Source organism: Puma concolor, chromosome E3, assembly GCF_028749965.1.
Source record: "Puma concolor isolate L17-30 chromosome E3, mPumCon1.1.hap2, whole genome shotgun sequence".
In the NCBI taxonomy this organism is placed as follows: Eukaryota; Metazoa; Chordata; class Mammalia; order Carnivora; family Felidae; genus Puma; species Puma concolor.
In genome coordinates, this window is record NC_141682.1 from 19,516,278 (window position 1) to 19,532,725 (window position 16,448).

At 46.2% G+C, this 16,448-nt stretch overlaps 2 protein-coding genes across 19 annotated transcripts in view; one reads left to right on the top strand and one right to left on the bottom strand.

The window, feature by feature from the left end:
* LOC147573022 (leucine carboxyl methyltransferase 1-like) overlaps positions 1–16,448 on the top strand; it is a 44,572-nt gene that overhangs the window by 20,927 nt on the left and 7,197 nt on the right. The window contains exons 4-7 of the mRNA XM_086692486.1: positions 3,109–3,185; positions 5,212–5,273; positions 9,098–9,200; positions 12,689–12,809. Coding sequence (XP_086548612.1) covers positions 3,109–3,185; positions 5,212–5,273; positions 9,098–9,200; positions 12,689–12,809 — 363 coding nt within the window. The remainder of the gene's footprint in view (positions 1–3,108; positions 3,186–5,211; positions 5,274–9,097; positions 9,201–12,688; positions 12,810–16,448) is intronic.
* LOC147573023 (uncharacterized) overlaps positions 1–16,448 on the bottom strand; it is a 115,015-nt gene that overhangs the window by 2,742 nt on the left and 95,825 nt on the right. For 5 of the 18 annotated variants that reach the window (XR_015245563.1, XR_015245560.1, XR_015245568.1 and 2 more), the window contains 2 exons: positions 6,792–6,968; positions 2,678–2,780 (listed from right to left, as the gene is read on the bottom strand). Coding sequence is in view for 6 of the 18 variants with exons in the window: in XM_086692489.1 (XP_086548615.1) it covers positions 1,641–1,921 (281 nt within the window). In the remaining 12 variants the exon portion in view is untranslated. The other 13 variants (XR_015245561.1, XR_015245562.1, XM_086692487.1 and 10 more) reach the window with 10 other exon arrangements.

A 16,448-nucleotide genomic window follows, 5' to 3' on the forward strand; every position in this document is an offset into this window, starting at 1 on the left:
ATAATGACATTAGTTATAAGGGTTTTAAAAAAACCTGAGTTTCTTTTTAGAAAAATGATGCTTGTTTGCTCTTTGGAGCAGGAGCTGAACGGGCCAAACTTAGGCTGCCACCTGTGTTGGTAAATAAAGTTTTACTGCCAACTCCCAGTTCCTTCCATCTTCCCTATGGCTGCTTTAGCCCTACGGCAGCAGAGTGGAGAAGTCACAGCAGAGACCGTCTGGCCTGCAAAGGCTAGAGTACTGGCTGTTTACAGCACGTTCGCTGATCCCTGTTTTTGAGCTCTATGTGCTTCTGTAAAAGAGGAGGGGAAATCTCGTCGGCTAGTCTTGTTGTCTCGTGCACCTTCCACCTGGGAGGGTCCCCTGGCTGCACCAGCAGAGGCTTGGCTGTGGGTCACAGGCTTTGTGCTGCCGCTGGTGTGTGAGCTCGTTCTGTATGATGTCAGGCCCCAAGACCAGTCGAAGGGACAGTTGAAGGCTCTCACCTTCAAGCAGCGAGTGAGAGTAGGGTGCAGGAAAGCCAGTACAACCCCAGACAAAGAATAAAGGGTGAGTGAAACCCTTTAAGGGACCTCAGCTTCTTGGTGTCTCTTGAATCCTATTTCCACACGGCCAGAGGATCAAGGACGCAGGGGGTCAGTCTCAATATGGCAGCCTGTGCAGCGGTCGGCCACGTTGGATCTCCTTTGAGCCTACGGGATACTCTTCCTCACGGTTGTCCCCGGCTGCCCTCCGGTAGCTATCCACGGTCCTGGTTGCCTTCCATGCCTCCTGTGACGTGCAAGCTACTGGCGAGTGGAGTGTCGGAAGGGCTTAGGGAATCCCAGAATAAAAAGTTGAAGCGTCATGTCCCACAGCCATTTGTTGCCCCTTTCCCAAAGGCAAGAAAGAAGATGTCTGTTCCTTAAAAGCTCCAGGTGTGCCTTTTGGAAGCTCTCCCTCCATGGTGACCCCTTAATCGGCATTCTTAAGAGGGCAAGTAGCTGATGAGTGGGAAAGCTCTTTAGAAAGTCAGAAGTCCTAGACGAGCTATAGGATTATATGCTGTCCTGCATTTGCTTTTGTTCTCCGGGTCTTCTAGAATTTTAGCGTGTCCTTAACCTCATATCGTGTGAGCGAAATCCTTAGAGGTTGTTCTGGAATTTCCTAGCAAAAGTCATCTTCTGGTATGCTCTAAACGTTTCCTCCGAATATCTTCGGACAGCTTTTTACCCGGCCCTGCCCTACACACGGGCAGGGGAGCGCGGCAGCACCGAGAGAGAACGGTTGAGATCGGTGAGCGTGTCTCTTCTGATGGGTCAGGAGACGGTCTTTGTCTCTGTCTTCCTGTCTCCCCCTTCCTCCCTCCCCTTTTGTCCCCCAGACCAGATCCCCTGAGATTTTCCAAGGGCGAGGGGTAGCTGGCTCTCACAGTTCTGACACTTGCCCTCAGGGTCACCTCCTACTGGAAAATGCTTGCTTGTGATTGCTGCCCCCCCGCTCCCCCCTGCCTGTCATGCTGTCTTGGGGGGCCGGCTCCCTCTCTGTCCCTGCTGTCCATCGCTCGTTACTGTGCACGTAAATGGTGTTCTGCGCAGTTGCTCAAGTCAGAAAGAGGGGTGTCATCCTCACCCCAGCTCTTCCTTAATCCCGGCCCACACCTGTGAGGCCCACCACCGGGTTCTGGGCACCAACCGTTGTCTTTTTCTTGGTCTTTCTTTCCACTTTAAGTAAGCGGCTCTGTACTTGTGGAATGTAAGTACAGGTGGATACGGAGGCGTTAGAAGAGCGCTTTGGGGGGGCGCCGGGCAGGTCACCAGGTTGTGGAGCGCCTTGTTTCTTTCCCCAAGCCTCAGGGGCATCGGGAGCTGCTGCAGGCAACACGCAGGGTGTCGCTGAGAGTCCAGACAGCGGTGTCCTTACAGTGTGTGCAGTTGGCGAGCTGAGGAGGAGAGAATGCGTTCATGAATACGCATCGGGGCTGAGGGACCGGTTGGACATGACAGAGAATGTGCTAGGATGGCCAGGGGGCCAAGGGGAGAGCAGGCCGTGGATGTAGAAGGGGGAGCATGGTCGTGTGTGTGTGTGTGTGTGTGTGTGTGTGTGTGTGTGTGCGTGCGCGTCTGGCACGCTTTTTTACTGCAGCCCTCAGTAAAGATAAATGTACACCCCAGGCCAAGACCTAATTCTAAGTACCCATGTCAATAAGGTTTTTAAGTTTATTTATTTAACTTGAGAGAGAGAACTGGTGGGGGAAGGGCAGAGAGAGAAGGGGACAGAAGATCCAAAGCGGGCCCTGGCCCCTACGTGGGGCTCAGACTCTCGAGCCGTGAGATCATGACCTGAGCCAATGTCAGACACTTAACCGACGGAGCCACCTCGGCGCCCTGTCCCCGTGACAGTCAATGATAAAGGCACACACGTGGCACTTACTAAGGCAGGTCCTGTTCTGAGTGTCCCTTGTGTGTACTTATTTCCTCATTACTCCTCACAACCCCGTGAGGTGCTGTCCCTGTCTCTGCTTCGCAGAGGAGGGAAACTTGGCCCAGGGAGTGGAGTGACTTTGGGGCCTCGCAGCAGACAGGCGGTGGAGCTGGGATTCGAACCCCCGTCCCCTGCTCCAGAGCACCTGCCCTTTACCACCCGCTGTATCCTCCCCTCACAGAAAAAAGTAAACGTGTCACAAAACAGTACTCACCCCCACTGTGTGCGATGCTTCGGCATTTTTGCTGTTTTATTCCATTTTATCCCTCAAATGCTGGTCAGCATTGGTGTCCTGACCCTCTCTGAGTCCTCTCGATCTGCTTTTTGGAAAATTCTGTCAGGTCCTACTCCCCCAGCGCCTCCACATACCCCCACCTCCATCCCAGGCACTGGTCCCCCAGTTCAGGCTCCCCGTGACTTCTTCCCTGGACAGCTGTGAACCCCTGACTCCTGTCTTCCATCCATTCCCCACGCGGAGACCACAGTAATCTGGAAAATACATCTCTGCCCATATCGTTCCTGGATGTCAAACCCTTAAGTGCCCTGATGCTCTTCGGGGCCTAGTACTCGCTCGGTACATGAAGGTGGTCAGTAAATGTAGGAGTGAATACATAATTCTAAAGCTTACTGCGTGTTTTTCCTCAGGATGAAGATCTTCTCCCAAGTAAATATTTTGAAGTGGACTTTCCCATGATAGTCACGAGAAAGCTGCACAGCATCAAGTGAGTATGGCTTTGACCAGATGAGAGAGCCCGGTAGGATTCAGGGGCAGCGTTCAGGAGGTGGCCCGTCTGAACGCCAGAGACCTCATTTTAGGGGACTCTTCCCTTTTACCCCCTTCCCACCTTCTTTCTGGCCCCAAGATCCCCATTCCAAACTGTCTTCAAAATGAAATGTCCCCTCCCTTGCAACTCTTCTGTCCGTTAACGTAATTTCTCTGAACACTTAATAGAAATGACCTATAGTGGTATAATTTTAATCTGAAATTAAAAAAAAATGTTTTAATGTTTTATTTATTTTTGAGAGAGAGAGAGGGAGACAGAGTATGAGTGGGGGAGAGGCAGAGAGAGAGACAGAATCCAAAGCAGGGCCCAGGCTCTGAGCTGTCAGCACAGAGTCCCACGTGGGGCTCGAACTCATGAATCGTGAGATCATGACCTGAGCCAAAGGTGGACACTTAACCGACTGAGCCAACCAGGCGCTCCAATAATCTGAATTTTTATGTGTGCTCCGGCTACTTCTGTATCTCCAGAGCATAGAAAGGGGCCTGTCTCACAGCAGATGTGTAGTAAATAGCGTTTGAATGAATAATGGGAGGCCAACTTGGCCATTTACTATATATGAGATAGTATGGGGGCCACCCTGAGTCCATGTTTTAAGAATTCTGCAGTTATAGATGACGAGTTTGTGAATCTTTGCTGAGAGCTTTTGGAGCACCATGTGAAATGCTTCACTCAGATGATCTCATTCAGCCCTCAGAGCCGACTCAGGAATGACATGCTTTTATTAGCAGTTGAGGAAACCAAAGCTCAAAGAAGTTAAGCTAATTTCCATAAGGTTACCTGTTGACAAAGGGGTAAAGCTGAAATTTAAACCCTGACCTCAAGCCCAAGGTCAGATTTTCTCAGTGGTTTTTAACGTATACTTCTTCCCCTTCTTTTTAACTTAGTCATTTAAACAAAATCTTAAGTCTTACATTTAAAAAAATTTTTAGTAAACATTAAAACTTTCACCTTGTCCTTTAAAGAGGTGTAATTCCCACAAGCTAGAAATAGTTTTCAAGTTTTTTTTTTTTTCTAACTTACCCTATGGAAACAAGTTTTCCCCTTTTCCAAATACAAGATTATATTACACGGAATGTGCATTTTATCTAAAAAAATTTTTTTTTAATATTTATTTATTTTTGAGAGAGGGAGACAGAGTGCAAGCTGGGGAGGGGCACAGAGACAGGGAGACACAGAATCCGAAGCAAGCTCCAGGCTCTGAGCTGTCAGCACAGAGCTCAACGCAGGGCTCAACCTCACGAGCTGTGTGCGAGATCATGACCTGAGCCGAACGGAGTTGGATGCTCAACCGACTGACCACCCGGGCGCCCCACGTAGTGTGCATTTGAGATGCGCTATGGCATCTGACGCTGTGCAGCCACAGAATACGACCTAGCTTGTTAGGACACCGAGTCAAATAAGAGCAGGTGGGCTCTCACTTAAGCCTAGAGGAGGTTTCTGGGGTGAAAGATGTGTGTATGGTGGTTGCGATACGGAAATCGGCTCTCTGCTGTCTAATTTTTTGCACATTCTGGAGGAGAGCAGAGTCATCACAGAAATGTTACTGAACGTCAGGTCTGAGTAGGAATCGGTTTGTTTAGTTGTCTGTGGTTAATAATGGTTAAAAGTTTTAATTGAGTGAGCAGAAGCAGGAAACGAGAGATGGCTTGGAAAACACTGGAACGTTTGGAAACATATCGCTAGCCTATCTTTGGCGATTTCTCCGTCTTGAGTGTTTCGTGATCAGTTTGTGACTTGACGTCAGGTTCAGAGTGTAACGCTTACTGACCTACTCTGACAGCTGATCCACTGAATTTTTCATGTGTGTGCCTAGGGTCAGACGTGATTAAGCAGCAGGCCCTCTGGAGTCGCCCTTGCTTTGAGCAGTAGCGGTACCTATTGGCCATTTCGGTAGTGGGTGTTTGCGTTTTTTCACTAACTAAGCTACTTGACTCATTTCTCTCTCTTTCCCATCTTCCCATAGACACAAGCCTTTCTTATTACAACCCATTATAGAATTACATTCAGAGGACACACTGCAAATTGGCAAGTACCCTTAACCTAAGTAATACAGTATGGGCTACCTCTCTGCTTTTCTTCCCCTTTCTTTTTAAAGATGGTGTGTGTGTGTGTGTGTGTGTGTGTGTGTGTGTGTGTGTGAGCCTGCGCGTCTGAGTCTGCGCGTGTGTGCACATGAGGTCACAGGGTGTATACTTCTGCATCACATTTACTGTGAAGGAACTTGAAACAATTTTTTGTATGGCCCCTCTTAGGTGTCCATAGGTCCCAATCTTAAATCTTTTGAAAAACATTTCAGTGAGTTGCAAACATTTCAAATATAGGAGCTTCTTCCCGAAAATCTTTTCCTTGGAAAAATCCAGTCCGGCAGCCTCAGACCCTGACTCCTACATGGCTGCTTCGCTGAGAGGGAATGCACATCCCCACCGCTGTTGTCTCGTACCTGACCCGCTTCACCTGTTACGTTAGGTCCTTGGCCCCGGGGCTCAGTTTTTCCCCGTAAGTTTTCAGTATGAGTGTTTCCAACAACTCTTTCCTCCCTTCTAAGCCTTTGAAACTAAGATCACAAACACTCTTCCAGAATGTCCCATTGTGTTCAGTGTGTGTCTGACAGAGAAGTTCAAGGGGCTTATTAATAATTCAGGCCAGAAAACATGCTCAGAGAGGATGGCCTTAGATGGTGGGCACAGAGAACACAGGAAACGTCAGGCAACTAGACAGGCCTCTACACCAGCACAGTGCCCTCGTCACGCTCCTAGTGAACAGACTCCCACAGAAACTAATATCTCCTCCATCCTTTGTTTCCGTCGTACAAATTTTTAAGTAGAACCTCCTCAGGCTTTGCCATTGGCTGGCACATCTGCTTTCTCTACATTGTAGCCGTCACACTTTTCTGTGTATTTGGTTAATATTTGCGTCAGGGGGCGCCTGGGTGGCGCAGTCGGTTAAGCGTCCGACTTCAGCCAGGTCACGATCTCGCGGTCCGTGAGTTCGAGCCCCGCGTCAGGCTCTGGGCTGATGGCTCAGAGCCTGGAGCCTGTTTCCGATTCTGTGTCTCCCTCTCTCTCTGCCCCTCCCCCGTTCATGCTCTGTCTCTCTCTGTCCCAAAAATAAATAAAACGTTGAAAAAAAAATTTTAAAAAAATATTTGCGTCAGAAGGATTAGCTGTAATGAAAGGGTTAGCCCTTTGCGTTGCCTTCGACCCATCAGTGTAGAAACAGCTCAAGTAGAAAGTAAAGACCCTGCGTAATCTCTCCCCCCACCACGATAACCACCGTGCAGGGTGTTTTCTCCTGTGGATGGACAGTGTACCTAGAGGCAGGTAAATATCACGCGTAAGAAAATACACATGGAAATAGAATCCCGTGCCCGGCCCGCAAAAGGTTCAGTAAATTTTTGTTGAAGGAATGTATGCCTATATTGAATAAATAAATATATATGATGTAGATCAACATGCATTTGTTGAAAGAGGGAATCTATACTTCTATAAATAAATAAATACAGTTTTATGTATAATTTTAGTAAAGCGAATCATTTACACGTACTGTTTTGAAACTTGTTCTTCGTGCATCCTAGTGAAGCACGGCTGTCTTCATGTTGCCATATTAGATCTACCTCGTTATTTCTGGTGACTTCGTAGTACTCCTCTGCATGGAAATTCCATTTTACTTAACGTCTTCGCTCCTGATGGTCCTTTAGATTGCCGCCTTCTTTATGGTTTCCTGTGAAACAGTTTTGTAGAAAGCCTAGTTATAGGTGCATATTTGCAGGAATTGCCAGTTCAAAAAATTGTACCTTATGAATTCTAATAGCTACTGCCAAGCCGTGCTTCAAGACCCTTTCGACTAATTTGTATTTTCACTAGAGTAGATGAGGGTTCTCTTTCCCTACACCCTCGCTAACACTGGCTACTACCATTTTTAAAAATTCCTGCCAGTCTGCCAAATCTATGAATTAAAAAATTTTTTGTAACTTTTTTTGTTTGTTTTAAATTTTTATAACTTTGAACGGGCTAGTGGAACGGAGTACCCTTCCTTCTGTTGGCCTGTGGGATTTCTTTGTAAATTTCCTTTGCTCATATATTTTCCAGTTGCATTGTTTCATTTTCTTTTCAATTTATAGGAATCCTTTACAACATAAAGCAATGTTCTTTGATATAAATCCCTCATCAACTGTTGATTGGCAGATTTCTTTCCTAGCCTTTCACTTGGTTTTTAACTCTGGGTTTGTGTCTTGTGTAGGCAAATTTTCTAGTCCTGTCCTTGATAGTTTTTGATCTTGCCATCATACTGGGAGAGGGACAGTTGAAATAAAAATTAATGAAAATACAAATGTGAGTGAAAATTTGAGAAAAGTGATAGGCGATGATAACACTGACACACTTTCACTGAAAAATTGCCCTATTTCATTAAACCTTTGAGGCTGTGATTGCAAGAATCACACTATTTATTTTCCATCAGGAAAGAAAAGGTGCTGCTAAGTTAAACCGAAACGTTATTGACTGATGCATCCTCATTTCAGAAATGTGAAACTGAGAAAAAATACGCATCTTGAAATTGATCATTTCTTAAAGCTGAAATATGCATGAGGTGAAACTTAAAAGTATCTAAATGGGCACACAATGAAAAGTAAGTCCGAATGAGTAAATCAAGGGGGACGTCTGGGTGGCTCAGTCAGTCAAATGGCCAAGTCTTGATTTGGGCTCAGGTCAGGATCTCACAGTTCATGAGTTTGAGCCCTGCACTGGACTCTGTGTTATTAGCACAGAGCCTGCTTGGGATTCTTTCTCTCCCTCTTTCTCCACCCTTACCCCACTCTCCCCCCACCCCCACCCCCCGCCATCTCTCAAAATAAATAAGTAAATGAACCTCCATGTACCCATCACGGAACTTTTAACTGTGGCCAATTTCATCCGTTCCAGTGGTTCTAAAAGTGTAGTCCTGGACTAGTGACATCACCACTGCGGAGCATTTGTTGGAAATACAGATGTCTAGCTTTTGAAAGAATTTGACAAAATGTCTACTTCTGGAAGATCTGCTACATCAGAAACCTGGGGGGTAGAAGCCATCAGTCTGTTTTAACAAGCCCGCCAGGTGATTCTGATGACTGCCAAAGCTCGAGAACCACTATAGAAACCAATTCTGTCTGACCTCTGTGGGAGCATTTTCAAGCAAATGTCATCATTGTATTTGTAAATACTTTAGAAGCTATTTTCTTTTAAACACAGTATCTCACAAATTGGCACGACATTTAGAGAGTGGCCAGCCGATCGGTACCAATACTTAAATAGGTTACCCTTTGACCTCCTAATTCTACTCCTAGAGACCTACTTAACTGGACAGGTGCTTCATGAGGTCTATACAAAGATGCTCATCGCAGTGCCTCAGATGGAGAAAATTTGGAGATACCACAGGCCTAATCGTGAGGGCTTGGCTGAGTAAGTCGTTTTATCCACTGATGGAATGCTAGGAAATCATTACAGACGATGATGTCATTGATATTACTGTTAAGTAGGAAAAGCAGTTTTCAAAAGAAGAATTGGCCCTGTTTTCTTTTTCCTGTGTGATGTGTGTGTACGTATTTGTGTGACAGAAAATGTGCTTATGTTGTGTGTATGGGGTTATGTTGTATGTATAGAAGAAAGACTGGAATGTTCTATACCAAAACATTAATAGTTGGAAGATGTGATTTTCGTTCATTCCACCCTCCTCCTTCCTGATTTTTTTTTTTTCCTTTTTGCAGTGGGACATGTATTTGTGTAATGGAGAAAAAATAATTTAATTTTGAAAAGAAATCCATTGAAATGACCATCTCTGGATGAATTTCTGTTGAAATGATAATCTCTTTCCAGATGGACACCTGTTGGATTCAAAGAGCTATGCCATTATTGGAGCAGATCTCCGAGATTCACCTGAACTCGAAGAGAAGCTAAAGAAATGGAACATGAATCCACAGTGAGATCTTGTTTTAACCTCTTACGCGTTTGTGATTTCATGCGAATACGAAATAAGGTCAGGTGAAAGTGCAGCATGAGACCCGTGTTCCGTTTTTAATTCTGAAATGTTTATCATTTCATGGCTATGAGGGAGGTTTTCTAAGTTTTTGAGAAGCAATGTTTCTCCTGTTTTCACATCAGAATCACGTGTATTGCTTTTATGACATACTGATGCCTAATACCATAAAGTTTGAGAGAAGATAATTCTATGTATAGAAACCTACAACTGCAGGGCGCCTGGGTGGCTCAGTTGGTTAAGCGTCCAACTCTTTGATTTCCGCTCAGGTCATGATCTCACGGTTGGGGAGATCGAGCCCCATGTCAGGCTTTGCGCTGACAGCTTGGAGATTATATTAAGTATGCGTGTGAAAGCAGTTGAACGGAAATTGGCGCATAAGCTATAATCTGTAGATTATTACAGTTGCAGTGGTAACCAGCAGCAACCCGCTGCGAACGTAGAAACACACCATTTGGGCAAATGTGCTACATAGCCAGGGAAATAACCACTTACAAATCAGGAGAGCTCTTGGGATGCCTGCGTGGCTCAGTTGGTTAAGCATCCAACTTCTGATTTCGGCTCAGGTCGTGATCTCATGGTTCATGAGATTGAGCCCCACATTGGGCTCTGTGCTGACAGAGCCTGCTTGGGATTCTTCCTCCCTCTCTCTCTGTTCCTCCCCTGCTTGCCCTCTGTCTCTCTCAAAATAAGTAAATACACTTAAAAAAAAATTAATCAGGGGAGCTCCTGATAGGCAAGTTTGCCTCACTTCTGGAGATTTACAAAATGGATAAGGAACAGCGGCTATCACAAGTATTAGAATTACATCCATAGTTCTCTGGGGTTCATTTGTGCTCTGTGTTTTCCTCCGTGGGCTGTTTTCGCTTCACTTAGACTTCTCTTCTGAAAAGTATTAATCCTGTTTTTAATATTGGCGAAGCTACCTCTTAAAACTACACTGTAAACGTGTCTAACTTTTCATTTTCAAATAATTCAAATTTGTAAAAAAAAAGTTGCAAAAGCTGTACAGGAAATTCCCACGTAGCCTTCTCCACCTGGCTTCCCCCCATGTGGTAATACCGTATGTAATAGTCGGTGCCTTTTGCATTAAAAAGGTTTTTGGAGGGGCACGTGGGTAGCTCAGTCGGTTAAGCATCCGACTTCAGCTCAGTTCGTGGTCTCATGGTTCGTGGGTTCGAGCCTTGCATCAGGCTCTGTGCTGACAGCTTGGAGCCTGGAGGCCTGGAGCCTGCTTCAGATCCTGTGTCTCCCTCTCTCTCTGCCCCTCCCCTGCTTGTGCTCTGTCTCTCAAAAATAAATAAACATTAAAAAAAATTTTTTAAATCAATAAAAACGTTTTTGGAACTGTTTTTCTCTAATTACCAACCTATTGAGGTTTTGAAACTTTTTTTTCCACCCACTCACTTTTTCTAATCGTTCCTATTGATATAATCTGGGGTTTTAGACTTAGGTTAAAAAAAATTGCTTACTTTAAACTTCCTTTTAATGTTTTTCTTTCTGATTTTCAACTTCATCTTGGACTTCATTGTCTATCCTCTGGATTTAGTTCTCTCATTCTTTGTACCATGACCCAATTGGGTCCAGAGAGCATTTGTAGATATATACATACATATGTGTGTGTGTATTTGTATACACATACATATATATTTATTTTAGAGAGAGAGAAAGAGAGCATGTGCAAGTCAGGGAGAGGGGTAGAGAAAACGAGAGAGAGAGATAAGATCCCAAGCAGGCTGCATGCTCAACGTGGAGTGCCAACACAGGGCTCAATCCCATAACCCTCGGATCATGACCTGAGCCGAAATCAAGTCAGATGCTCAACTGACTGGGGTACCCAGGCGCACCTGGATATATATTTTTAATTTCATTTAGTGTTTATTTATTTTTGAGAGAGAGTGCGAGCACGAGCCGGGGAGGAGCAGAGAGAAAGGGAGACACGGAATCCGAAGCAGGCTCCAGGCTCTGAGCGGTGAGCAGAGCCCGATGTGGGGCTCGAACCCATGGACTGTGAGATTATGACTTGAGCTGAAGTTGGATGCTTGACCGACTGAGCCACCCAGGCACCCCTGGGTGTATATTTTTAAGTCACTTGAGTTGTACAACATTTCCTTGTCAAAAAAAGGAAAAAAAAAAAAAAAAAAAAAGGAAATCCTGATAAACAGTAACAGTGGATAGTCGGGACTGTCAGGTCAAAGCCAGCAGCATTTGTGGGTAGCCTTTCTCTCTAGTGATCATGAGTCCAGGCACTGAGTCTAACTGCATGGGTTACATTCTGACACTAACGTACACGATGTTCTTTTCAGCAAATTTCTTGGGTATTTTCAGTTCAGACAATTTATTTGTTTTGAAATTCCCCGCCAATAAAAATAGGCAAAAATAATCTACGTGCTTTGTGAGAAAACTAGCAACCAGCCATGAGGAACAGCAGCGTAAAGGGGCAGAGAAGGAGGAGGATCCAGTAAAGGAGTCAGAAGGAGCAGGAATAAATCAGCAGAGCTCACATAATTTAGGGCTGCCTGTGTTCCCTTCCAACATGTAAAGCTTTTAGAGATTTCTGTAGGAGTTTATTGCTTTTCCTGTTTCGTAATTTGTTCGTTACTTCGGGTCTGGTAACTCAGACCGCATACTAATGTGTCATTTGCTGAAGACTGTTCGTGTTGTTTTTAATTCTTGATGACAAAAGTCTGTGTGAGAAGAATTAGATTCTGTTGAAGGGATAGCAGTATTTCTGCATTTTATCAGTCAGCTTTTGACGTGTACCAAAATCTCTGCAGCCTCAGCGGTCTCGAACAACTCACAATTCAGAGCAGTTCACAAGTTGCTCAGGATTGTGTGAGTTGACCATTTGGACTGGGCTTAGCTGGGTGGTTCTTCCACTGGAGCCAGCTGCAGCTGAGGTCCCCTGGGGTTCCCTCCTATGCGGATGCCTCATTCTCACGCACAGGGCCTCCCCTCCGATAGCAAGCCGGCTTGGGTTCATTGCCACACTGGTTCAGGCTGCTGAGCAAGAGGGCAAGGGCCAACGTGCAAGTGATTTTCAGCTTCCGCTTGCGTCGTGTTTGCTACTGTTGTATTGGCCACAGCAAGTTACAGGCCTAACCCAGATTCCAGGGGAAGGGAACTAGACTACCTGGGAGCAAGGGGTCTGCAGGGCCACCTCGTCACCATGTGCGGGCATGCCGGGGGAGAATTTGGAGCCAGCCAGACAAAACCTTGCTCAGTGCTCACGTTGTTACGGTCTGAAACTTTGGGTCACAACGGGGCTCTCCGCCTCTTAGCGCCCTGATAGTTGACGTGCTATCCGGGGCTTCTCCTCTTCCTGCGGTGTGCACCCCAGGGTTTTCCTGCCCTGCCAGCACTATCCGTGGCTGCCGTTAGAGTCCCGATTTGATGAATACATACTTATGTGCCTTTTTTCTTCTCTGAAGATTGCCAACACTGCTGATAACGGAACGTGTGCTGGTTTACATGACTCCGGAGCAGTCGGCCAACCTTCTCAAGTGGGCAGCTAACAGTTTTGAGACAGCTGTGTTCATAAACCATGAACAGGTAAAAGGAAGCTCCAAGACCTTTGCGTGCTGTATGCGTTCGCGTGGTGGCTAACCCTCTCTGAGCAACCTCAGTATAAATTTCCACTCACTCTTTTCCTTCCGCCTCTGGCCACACACACATCTCCTTTTTAAATCGATTCCAGCAATTCCCAGCGTTCCTGATTTCTTAACTTCCTGCAAACTCGCAGCCAGGGTTTTTGGAACTTCTCTCTTGGCCTTTACAAAAACTTTGTAAAGTTCACATTTTACCGTTGTATTAATTATAGAGTCATAGATCGCGATGGAAGGAATTTTGGCTAACATATGGGTGTCAGGGTAGCGAACCCTGATTCCTTCCGAGGCAGGCAGGTGATGCAGTGGAGGAAGTTGGCCAGGTGTAAGGCAGACAGGAGTGCTGGGGACTCTGGTGAACCACAGTTCACCCCTGCTCAGTGCCACCTCGTTCCCATGTGGACATGGGAGCCCGGAGTTGAGAACCCCCAATTTTTCAGGAGAAGCTACAGTGTAGAATTTTAATGTAAAATTCCTAATTTGTAAGATCCCCGAGTTTGGCCCGCTGGTTGCCTGTTTTTCTCTTCTGATGTGGTGGGAAGGCTTCTGTTTTAGAGCTTTGGAATTACTCAGCGTGGGTCCGAGTCCTGGCCCTGGCTCTTAGGATTGGCCGGGTGCCCTTAGGCAGAATTGTAGGGTGGTTGGGAGTCCATGCTCTGGAGGTAGATTGCCTAGCTGTGTGACCTGGACAAGTTTCATAACCTCTCCGTGCTGTCTCTTGATCAGGAAAATGAGAATACTAACAGTCCCGACGTTAATAAGGTGTAGTGAGGAGTAAGCGAGTTAATTTGTACAAGAGCGTTTTCAGGATTGCCCGGCTGCTGAGCAGGTTATTAGTTGTTATTTGGATCTTTCTGAGCCCCAGGTCCTTGTTTTTGATTTTGATTTGTTTTTAAAAAAGTTCTCTACTTATTTTGAGAGAGAGCATGAGCAGGGAAGGAGCGGGGTGGGGATGGGTGGAGAGAATCCCAAGCAGGCTCTGCGCTGGCAGCCTGGAGCTTGACACGGGGCTTGATCCCACGAACTGTGAGATCATGACTTGAGCCGAAATAAGGCTTGGATGGACGCTCAAGTAACTGAACCACCCCGGTGCCCCCGCCAGGGCTTTGTTTATAAAGGGATAACTTCTCTGGACTATTATGGGAGTTCATGAGATGATGTGTAGCGGGAGGCACGTGACTGAATGCATGGTGGCTAATTTCATTGCTTATTTCATTTTAAGTTTATTGATTTTATTTTGTTCATCTCATTTTATTTTTAAATGGTAAGAGCAGTAAAGGCTTTGCCCCGTGTCACATAATTATGGACAGATCTAAGGCTAGACCTTGGTGGACTTTCTCACCCCTTCATGCTCCAGGCCACATTCCCGTAGAGGTGGTTCTCGGTTGAGTTTTCTTCCTTCCCTCTGTGTAACTGGGGGCATTCCTCAGACTCAGTCTTCAGTCCTGGTGAGTGGACATAATGGTAGCTGGCCTCATCTGGCTTCTGTAAGTCCTGGGAATCTGTCTTTGCTTGCAGAATACCAGGACTGGGGAAAATGAATTCTGCTTGCTTTCTTTTTTTAATTTATCTTATTTTTTTAGCGTTTGTTTTTGAGAGAGAGAGAGAGAGAGAGAGAGAGAGAGAGAGAGAGAGAGCGCGAGCAGGGCGGGGATAGAGAGAGAGGGAGACACAGGATGTGAAACAGGCTCCAGGCTCTGAACCGTCAGCACAGAGCCCGACGCGGGGCTCACACTCACGAACTGTGAGATCGTGACCTGAGCCGAAGTCGGCCGCTTAACCGACTGAGCCACGTAGGTGCCCCTGAATTCTGCTTTGTTTTCACACATTGTGGGTGTTCACCCTGCTCTGTTCACCTTGTTTCATTCGTGCATTCTCTTATTCAACATCATATAGCAATGGTGGATGAAGTGAATCTTGACCACGGACCCAGTCACTTGGGAGCAAGCCTGGGGATGTGTCCGTTTTAACTTAATTCAGCAATTTCCTAACAAATGCAAACCATCAGCCTCCTCAGGTGTACTAATTGCTCACATGCCTTCCGTGATTTCCTAATCAGTGTTTTAAAATGACAAAAACCACATGAATGATGAAAAAAAAAATTTTTTTTAATATTTATTTATTTTTTAGAGAGAGAGCGAGCAGGGGAGGGGTAGAGAGACAGACAGAATCCCAAGCAGGTTCCATGCTGTCAGCACAGAGCCCAGTGCGGGGCTCAAACCCACAAACTGTGAGATCATGACCTGAGCCAAAAATCAAGAGTCGGTCGCTTAACCGACCGAGGCGCCCTGAGTGATGCAGATTTCAGTACTGATACAATAAGGGTAGCGAACTTGTAGAAGTTGCTTGCTATGTAGCAGGCACCTTCCATGAGTGTGACCTGTATTAACCGACTTGTCACAGTAACCGGGTGTGGCGGGTGTGGCCGGTGAGGGGACCGAAGCACAGAGGGATTGGACAGCTTGCTGCCCACGGCCGCACGGCCTCACGGCTGGTAAGTTTCAGGCCAGGATTCAGACCCAGGCAGGAAGACGACGGAGCACATGCTCACAGGCACCCAGTGTGACCATCCGTGCCACGTAAGCCTCACACGTCCACCGAGAGAGAGTGATGCTGCTTCTTGCCTGCCACCGTTGTCACAGGAGCTCTGGGAATCATTTCGTATGGGGGGGGGGGGGCGGGTAAGCATCTGCATGATGAAACAAGGCGTTCCTTGAAACTGGCAAACTCTTGAGGCCCCCGTGGATGTTCTAAGAAAGGGACAGGAGCAGACAGTTGCCACCTGCCTCCTGTGGGAATTCTGCAGTCCTCAAACTGCCTGCAAGGCCTGGGGCTTCAAGGGTTCAAGGAGGTTGTGCATATTTATTACTAACGTGGGATGTGGGAGAGAGAACACTGATGTGAAACCTAGTCTAGTTAAAGGTTATCGAGCCCAAGCAACATTTCTGAAAGTCTGAAAGTGAAGCTGAAATATACGATCAAAGCCAATGAGCAAATATTACTAAGAATAAGATTGTCAGGGCTCCTGGGTGGCTCAGTTGGTTAAGTGTCCAGTTTTGGCTCAGCTCATGAATTCACGGTTCAGGAGTTCAAGCCCCATATTGGGCTGTGTGCTGGCAGCTCAGAGCCTGGAGCCTGCTTCAGATTCCGTGTCTCCCTCTCTCTCTGCCCCTCCCCTGCTCACATTCTCTCTCTCCCTCTCTCTCTCTCTCTCAAAAATAAAATAAACGTTAAAAAGAAAAATAAAAAAAAGAAGAATATGATTATCTAATAATTCTTTAAAAAAAAAAACCCTCCTACTCTTAATAAAAACTTCCGGTCCTTAAAAACAACAACAACAACAAAAAAAACGTGCTCTTAGAATCTTCTACCTGCAGGTGGCTGTCATAATTTAGAAGGATGTTCTGACATGGGCTGGCATGGCATCATTTTTCTAAGCTATGCCAGCTCCTCTCTGTGGGAAGAGACAGAAAGTCACCCGGGAGCAGACTGCTGGTCTTCAGGGGCTCAGGTGAAAAGACCTGCCGAAGGTCATGGAATGAGAAGCAAGGACACAAGCAAGGAGGCTTAAGAGAAACCTCAGTGC